At 39.0% G+C, this 8,790-nt stretch overlaps 2 protein-coding genes across 2 annotated transcripts in view; one reads left to right on the top strand and one right to left on the bottom strand.

Annotated features, from left to right (window-relative positions):
* Positions 1–290: 290 nt before the first annotated feature.
* On the top strand, positions 291–599 carry LOC106338158 (uncharacterized protein At4g04775-like). Its single transcript, XM_013777194.1, has one exon. The coding sequence runs from the start codon at positions 291–293 to the stop codon at positions 597–599; it is 309 nt and encodes a 102-aa protein (XP_013632648.1).
* Positions 600–3,538: 2,939 nt separating this feature from the next.
* The window catches only part of LOC106338159, a 5,798-nt gene continuing 546 nt past the window's right edge, over positions 3,539–8,790 (bottom strand). Inside the window, exons 2-6 of the mRNA XM_013777195.1 lie at positions 6,420–6,820; positions 6,133–6,325; positions 4,662–5,532; positions 3,706–4,515; positions 3,539–3,622 (exon numbers count right to left, since the gene is read on the bottom strand). Of these exons, the coding sequence (XP_013632649.1) occupies positions 3,539–3,622; positions 3,706–4,515; positions 4,662–5,532; positions 6,133–6,325; positions 6,420–6,820 (2,359 nt within the window). The remainder of the gene's footprint in view (positions 3,623–3,705; positions 4,516–4,661; positions 5,533–6,132; positions 6,326–6,419; positions 6,821–8,790) is intronic.

Here is an 8,790-nt window from a genome sequence, read left to right on the forward strand (position 1 = left end):
CCCCCCCCCCCATTTTATTGTACATCTAGGGTTACTCTTTTATTTATAAAACACAGCATTTTAGTTTGGTTAGAAGAGGTGGCTGTTTTGACAATCTTCTCTTTCTTTCTGCGGCAACCGGCGAAGGAGATTACACTTATTGGTTTCCAGGTGTTATTTCTGACCCTTTCCTCTGTTTGTATATGTTACATCAACTCGCAAATACCACTTTTCCGAAGTTCATCTATAACTCTAATTCTGGATGTGAGTATCTCATATGCTGAGAAACGTAAAGTCTCTAGATTTGTGAAATGGCTATGGAACTAGGTCCTGGCATAACTAGGCGGTGTCCGTGTGGAGCATTCACGGTTGTACTAACATCGAAAACCAAAGAAAACCCAGGTCGCAGATTCTACAAATGTGGGGTAGTTTTCGGCGAAAATCATATTTTCAAGTGGGCTGATGATGCCCATCTTGAGGAGATAGAAGCGATGGCTGCCAAACAGTCCGTAATGGAGCAAGATCTGATTAAAATCAAGGAACAACTTTTGGAAATGAAGAAAGACATTACGGAGATTGTTGAAGTGGTGGCGGCTTTATCTACCAAGATTCGAAAGTAGGGCCTGTTGTGTCTCAACACATGATGAATCGCATAGCCCGTGTTGTGACCCATTGTTTTTACTAGCTCTTGTTTCAACTATATGTATGACTCGATAACCCTGTGTGTACTAAGAATTTATAAGTTGCTATATTATTAGCCGTGTTATGTTTACTTTAACGTGTCTACGCAATAACAAAGACGGGGAAAGGTTATTATTTACCGGTAATGGAACTATTATCCCTATAACGCAGTTATTATTTACCGGTACCAGACCTGTTATCCCGCTAACGAAGTTATCATAATTGAATAAAGTTCTACGGGCATAAAGGTGTTATGGGTTCTGGGTTTATGGTTATATAGAGGGTTAGGGTTAATGGGTTAGGGTTCAGCCTTTTTTGATATATAAAGGGTTAGGGTTTACTGTTTAGATTCAAAGTTAAATAAGGGTATATGGTTAAAAGGGTTAGGGTTTAGGGTGTAGGGTAACATAGGGTTTAGGGATTAGGGTTTAGAGTTATATAAGGGGTTAGGGTTTAGTGATTAGGGTTTAGGGTTTAGGGTTTAGGTTTTAGGGTTTAGGGTTTGGATGGTTTACTGTTATATACGGGTTCAAAGGTTTATGGTTTAGGGTTATATTAGGCTTTCAAGGTTTATAGTTAAATTAGGGTATAAAGTTTTTTCAGAGTTATGAAATAACGTATATGGTTTACGGTGTGAAGTTATTTAACTAGTTCGGGTGTACAACTAAATAAATTTTAATACTTAACTGTATAAAGTTTTTATGTTTTCGGTTAACTATCTATAACTAGAGATAACGTTAAAAATTGCTGGCTACGGATACACGTAACATGATAATTGTATGTATAGCCGGCGTAATGTTTAGCAGGAGGGTTAAAGGAGTTTGGGTTTAGGGTATAGGGTTTATGGTTATATAAGGGGTTAGGGTTTAGGGTTTAGGGTTATATAGGGTTTAGGGTTTAGGGGTCAGAGTGATATAAGGTGTTAGAGTTTAGGTTAAGGGGTTAGAGTTAAATAAGGGTTTATGATTTAGTGCTATATAAGGGTTCAGAGGTTTATGGTTTAAGGTTATATTAGGCTTTCTTGGTTTACAGTTAAATAAGGGTATAAAGGTTTTTCAGAATTATGATATAACGTATTGGGTTTACGGTGTGAAGTTGTTTAACTAGTTCGGGTGTACAATTAAATAAATTCTAATACTTAACTGTATAAAGTTTTTCTGTTTCCGGTTAACTGTCTCTAACTAGAGATAACATTTAAAACTGCTCGCTACGGATACACCTAACATGTTAATTGTACATTTAGCCGGGGTAATGTTTAGCGTGAGGGTTAAAGGGGTTTGTGTTTAGGGTTTACGGTTTAGGGTTATATAAGGGTTTAGGGTATAGGGTTATATAACGGGTTTAAGGTATAGGGTTATATAACGGGTTAGGGTTTAGAGTTTAGGGTTTAGAGTTTAAGGTTTAGGGTTTAGAGTTATATAAGGGATTTAGGGTTATATAGGGTTTAGGGTTTATGGTTTAGGGTTATATAAGGTGGTTAGGGTTTAGGGTTTAGGGTTTAGGGTTTAGAGTGATATAAGGGGTTAGAGTTTAGGTTAAGGGGTTAGAGTTAAATAAGGGTTTATAATTTAGTGCTATATAAGGGTTCAGAGGTTTATGGTTTAAGGTTAAATTAGGCTTTCAGGGTTTACAGTTAAATAAGGGTATAAAGTTTTTTCAGAGTTATGATATAACGCATTGGGTTTACGGTGTGAATTTGTTTAACTAGTACGGGTGCACAATTAAATGAATTTCAATACTTAACTGTATAAAGTTTTTCTGCTTCCGGTTAACTGTCTCTAACTCGAGATAACGTTTAAAACTTCTCGCTACGGATACACCTAACATGTTAATTGTACACTTAGCCGGCGTAATGTTTAGCGTGAGGGTTAAAGGGGTTTGTGTTTAGGGTTTACGGTTTTGAGTTATATAAGGGTTTAGGGTATAGGGTTATATAACGGGTTAGGGTTTAAAGTTATATAAGGGGTTTAGGGTTATATAGGGTTTAGGGTTTAGGGTTTATGGTTTAGAGTTTAGGGTTTAGATTTATATAAGAGGTTAGGGTTTAGGTTAAGGGTTTAGAGTTAAATAACGGTTTATGGTTTAGTGTTATATGCGGGTTCAAAGGTTTATGGTTTAGGGTTATATTAGGCTTTGAGGGTTTACAGTTAAATAAGGGTATAAAGTTTTTTAACTAGGGTTTACGGTGTGAAGTTATTTAACTAGTTCGGGTGTACAATTAAATAAATTTAATACTTAAGAGTATAAATTTTTTCTGTTTCCGGTTAAGTGTCTCTAAATAGAGATAACGTTTAAAATTGCTGGCTACGGATGCACCTAACATGATAATTGTATGTTTAGCCGGCGTAATGTTTATCAGGAGGGTTAAAGGGGGTTCTGTTTAGGGTTTAGGGTAAAGGGTTTAGTAAGAGTTTTAGGGTTATTTAAGGGGTTAGGGTTTAGGGTTATATAAGGGGTTAGGGTATAGGGTTATATAGGGTTTAGGGTTTTATAAGGGGTTGGGGTTTAGGGTAATACAAGGGCTCAAGGTTTATGGATTTATTAGGATTTTGGGTTTACGGTTAACTGTTTCTTAGCAGAGATAACGAATACAAACTCTGGCTATACCGTGAGTTATATAGTAAATAATTATATTAGATGGTTAAATAATGTTCAGTACTGAAACTTTAATGCGATAAGGATTTAAAAAACAAGAGAACTTATTATTTAGCATAACAAAGCGTTTATCTACAATCCCTACATACTCCAGATGGTGTTATAAAAGTAATATCTAACATAAGTGGGAAGTTATTCTATCGTCTTAATCCTCCAAACCATCCAATAAGATTCCGCCCATCGCCAAAAGTTCCCTTGGTCAGCGCCTCAACTTCTTTGTTACTTATATTGGGTTCTTGCAAGTGGCTTTGTTGTGGCCAATGCCCTTGCACCTGCTGCAAGTAACCCTCCGGCGAACGCATTTCATCTGCTTTCAGATTGAGAAAAAATAGTGAGTTCATTATGTCAGCAAAATAAAACGTTATGTAACGTTTTCCAGATATAACTTACACGTTTTTCTCCTCTAGAAAAGTATCTCAACTTCTTAGGCCTTCCCGGTGGGCGCCGTGTTGCCGGTGGAGCCAAGTGGAGGTCAGATACTATCGCCGGCATTGGTATCCCACCAGATGTAGCTGTCTCGGGAAGTATAGTTCCTTGATAGGCACGCTTGAGGAACTCCACCTTGTATTGTTCTATTACAAGATCGTTGACACTAACCTTAGCTTTGAGCGCAGCTGCTATAGCGTGGGAGCATGGTATAGCTAGCATCTGAAACTCAAAACAGCTGCAACTACGGGATCCGAGGTTTACATGGAAGCTCCTGCCAGTCTTGTTGCGGACCTCATACTCATTCTCACCTATTTGGATGACCTCATACCCACCAGTCATCTCAAAGTTGTTTGTCAGTATACCTTCAATGCGAGGAGTAAGAACACCTTCGCACTTGTTTGCTGCGTCCCGCCTAGTTGCGAACCATGTCGGTAGCTTCCCACGAATGAAGGCAATCAATTGGACAATGGGAAACTCCCTGGCTTCGCACAAAACTGAATTCCATGATTCAGCTAGGTTACTCGTCATTACGTCGTATCGGTTTCCAGGATAATGGGATCGCGCCCAGTGCTGAAACCCAATCTCCACTAGGTATGCTGCACACGAAGGATCCATCACTTTAATCTCATTGAATGTCGCGTAGAAATCATGCAACCTATATGCCCTTGCTGCTTTTGCAACTAGATACCCTAAACGTCTCCCACGGAAGTTTGTCCTGATGTTTCTCTTGAGATGAACAACACAAACACAGTGCCCCGCGCTAGGATACACCTATAGTCCAATATAAAATTTAGACGGTTATGAATTTAATTACCATGATTTTGAAATAATGACCCGCTAAGTACTGGCAGTGCCGGTCTTAATATAAATATATACCGGTTAACCAAAATACAAACAACCTATATGCATTAACTGACCGTGCTAAGCCCTTTGTAGATAGAGGGATGTCTGTCGGAAACAATGGTCAATCCAGGGTCGTTGGGCACAAATGCTGATAGGTTTTGGAAAAACCACTCCCAGGACATGTCATTCTCACTATCAACAATCGCGAATGCCAAGGGAAATATTTGGTAGTTCCCATCTTGTGTCGAAGCTGTGAGCAAACAACCTGCATATTTTCCTTTTAAATGTGTCTCATCAACAACCACCACCTTCCTCATAGCTCCATATCCTTCAATAGAAGCTCCAAAAGCGAGGAACATGTATTTGAATTGCTGCCCCCCTCCCTCGGTTGGCTCCGTGTGCAAGTTGGACACAGATCCTGGATTTGCTAAGACAAGGCTATTCAGATGCGCCGGGAGCTTCACATAAGAAGCAGTGGACATTCCATGGCTATTATCAACACCCAAATCCCTGGACTTCCACGCTTTCCAGTATGAAACTGAGACGTCATGGTCACCCCGCATCATCATTCGAATTTCCCTTGGTTTTGGTCCGATCCCGTTACCAGTAAATTTTATTTTCAACAGCTCTCCAATGACAGCCGAAGTCGCCTGGCTCTGGTACCCACCACGGTCGGCAATAGAACATGTGTGGGCACTTACAAGTTTCCTTACCTCAAACACTTCTGAATCCTTTAACCTGAGTGCATACACACGCCATGGGCAAGATGAGTTGATGCAGCGCAAGATCATCATGCTGGGATCTGACTTCACGCTCCGGAAGCAAAACTTCTTGTCGATTGCAAACATTGCTATATGCTGCTTGAATGAATCCCGGTTTCGGAACATCATCCCAACCTCTAGTTGAGCTCTATAAGCATCTCCACAATCATCCATTCCACCTGCGCTATTTAACCAAACCATTACAACTTACAAAAGACATATGTTTAACTACAAATTTTCGATTAGCAAGTGGCCTTGTCTCTGTATATGCTAACCGAACGTACATGTACAGTAACGATCTATTTTAATTTTGGGGACGCAATCGTAGCACTACTTAAAACATAGAACAATTTAATGTGAATAATAGTCCGGTAACCTATATTATTAGCCAATCAGATATTTAAATTTCCCAATTCAAAAATATTTGATGGTCTTTACATTGTTTAAGCAGATAAGAAGATACTGAAATAATCCAGAACATAGCATGCTTCATTATGTTCGTTATAAGTTCACAAAAAGAGTTTTACATTGCTATTCAGTGGAAAATACAACTCCTTCTCCCCTAATGATGGTCCACATATGCCATCATTCTACAAACCCTTACATCGCCAAAAGTCCGAAACCCACGGTTACGCAAAAGTTTAACTTTCCATCAAACAAGCCCTCAAGTTAAACTTTATGATAACCGTCCCAAAAAACTACCTTGCCCACGCCAAATACATTAAAAACATATCACACAATATATAACATATTGACGTTTCTGCTTGATTAATTCAGTACCCACCCTCTGTCTCGCTCCCTTCGGATTGATGTCTCCGCAAGATTGATATGATTTGGTTTCTTCTGAGTTCCCCCTTCAACATTGCCGCCAGCTAGGGTCAGACTTAGAGCAGGGGTCTTAGATGGGTTGGTAGCTTCAGTTATAACCTTGGTTTTTTCAGTCTGAGTTGGTCCGAGACTAAGAGTAACCATACCACCTGGGAGGACAGAAAATAACTTAGGTTTGTACAGGTTTTCATCTCAGAAATATGTTGAAGAAAATTTGCGATAATATTTACGTAACAAAACTACCTTCAACTTCGTTTCCTTGCATTGGAATCCTTGACTCTGTCTGAGAGCAGACAACATGGGTTGAGCCCGTTGAAGATGATCCTTCATCATTCACAACAGCTGTATTCAAATGCCCTTCCTCCACAGTTCGAGCGTTAACTCCCACAGTTGTCTCCACTGGTGGCTGGCCCTGATCCTGTCTAACTTCGTTGCGGACAACGAAGTATTGTGCACCGCAGTTGGACGATTCTTCCATCAAACCGTTCCAAAAGTCGGAGTCAGTAGACACTAGATTCCCATCCCTTTGTGTGTTGTAGAACTCTTGGTACTTCAACAAATCCAGTCCGACATCCCAAAGGACAGATGGTGCGGCGGAGGGGCTTACTGGTAGAAGGGGTTGTTGCTGGAAAGGAATAATGCACCTGAATACGAGATTCAACAACAATATAAGTAACGAATATTAACTTAACCGGTTAAGTAAGGAATAATGGCACATGAATAGATAGGTCAATAGTTTACACATTGGGGTACGTTTTTTTCTTTGGTTTATTTTCAGTTTGTATATTCACTAATTGGTTCTTCATTCATGCATTTTTTTAATATATCGTATGAGAAAGTGATCAAGTTGACAAGAAAAGAGGAACATGAAAATGATAGCCACTACAACAACAAAATTAAGTTTCAAATCTAAACGAAGTAACAAATCAGTTTTCCTGATTTAGCTATTTATCTATGCACAACAGAAGAAAAAACTTTCAGAAAAAAGACAAAAAAAGAAAAATATGATCAAAATAAAGTAAAATATTGGTTCACAAATTCCTCCTGTTGTGAAACTAGAGAATAGAATCTGTATGTTTCTGTATTATTTATAAACATACGGAGCCCTTTATATATAGGGAATTACACCGTCATAGAATAATGGAAAGACTAAAGAAAGGAAATACAAATATGGAAAGAGTACAAATCATAATCTAATAAAGAAAAGGCAAAATGCCGATTCTCTCTCTCCTCACAGCTGACTCTCTCTCTCTAGCATTGGCCCGGTTATGAACCGGGCCTGTTATGGACATCCACAATATGATTTATAACACCCCCGTGACTTGATTGAGCTAGAAGGTTAATCTGATTATTGTGTATCAGTTATAAATCATATTGTGGATGTCCATAACCGGCCAGGTTCATAACCGGCCAGGTTCATAACCGGCCTAATGCTAGAGAGAGAGAGAGTCGGCCGTGAGGAGACAGAGAGAGAGAGAGAGAATCGGCATCTTGCATTTTTCTTATTAGATTATGATTTGTACTCTTTCTTATTTGTATTTCCTTTATTTAGTCTTTCCATTATTGTATGACGGTGTAATTCCCTATATATAAATGACTCCTTATGTTTATGAATAATACAGAAACATAGATTCTATTCTCTAGTTTCACAACACGTTATCAGCACGATTACTCTAAACCCTAAGCTAAACAAACCCTAGCCTGCGAATCCATAATCCCCTCGACGATAAACCCTAACCGTTGAGAACTCCCGATCACGAACCCTAAACCTAATATCGTCTTAGCTCGATCATGTTCCCGTTCGTGACACGATCCCAGCTCACGACCTCATACCGTCTTAGCTCGATCTCGAGACACGATCTCAGCCAGCTCGCGATAGACGACTCGATACCGCTCGTGATAACAGCTTGTTTCCGTTCGTGATCAGACGATATCAGCTTCAGCTCGCGTCCCCGATACCAGCAAGGACAGCTCGCGATACGTTCCAGCTCTAGACGACCTCAGCTCGTTCGCGTATCAATTTCAATGTTCAGCTCGCTATCCTCATCTCATTGGTGGTCCATTCAACCCTACTTGAGGTTAAGGTAATCCTTAAACCCTAATCGAAACCCTAGGGTAATAGATCAAAACCCCAATGAGTAAATCGAAGCTCATAATCATAAGTTTGATTCCCTAAACCCCAATTGATCTAATGATCAAAATTGTTTCCTAAAACCTTTAGCCGCATACATGCATAATGCATGCTATGCATGAAATCGATTGAATGAATTAAAATCGAAACCTTAATCTAATGTTTTGAATCGAAATTGATTGTTTGAATGATTGTATGTTTGGATATGGTATGCTAGCCTTGATTAATTAAAACCGTATTGAATTTGATCACATAGAAATTGATTGCTATGATTGATAATCTCATTCTTGAATTAGGTTGTTTGAATTGATAAAACCGATTGAATGATTTTCAAATTGAAGTCGTATTGATTGTTTGATCGAAACCCTAATGTCTTGAAATTAAAATCGAATACTATCTTGTTTGATTGATTAAACCCGTATGCTTGAATTGAAATAGAAATCGCTTGCTAGGTTAAATGATTTATGTATTCTCGTCTTGATA

The sequence above is a fragment of the Brassica oleracea genome, chromosome C4, assembly GCF_000695525.1.
Source record: "Brassica oleracea var. oleracea cultivar TO1000 chromosome C4, BOL, whole genome shotgun sequence".
In the NCBI taxonomy this organism is placed as follows: Eukaryota; Viridiplantae; Streptophyta; class Magnoliopsida; order Brassicales; family Brassicaceae; genus Brassica; species Brassica oleracea.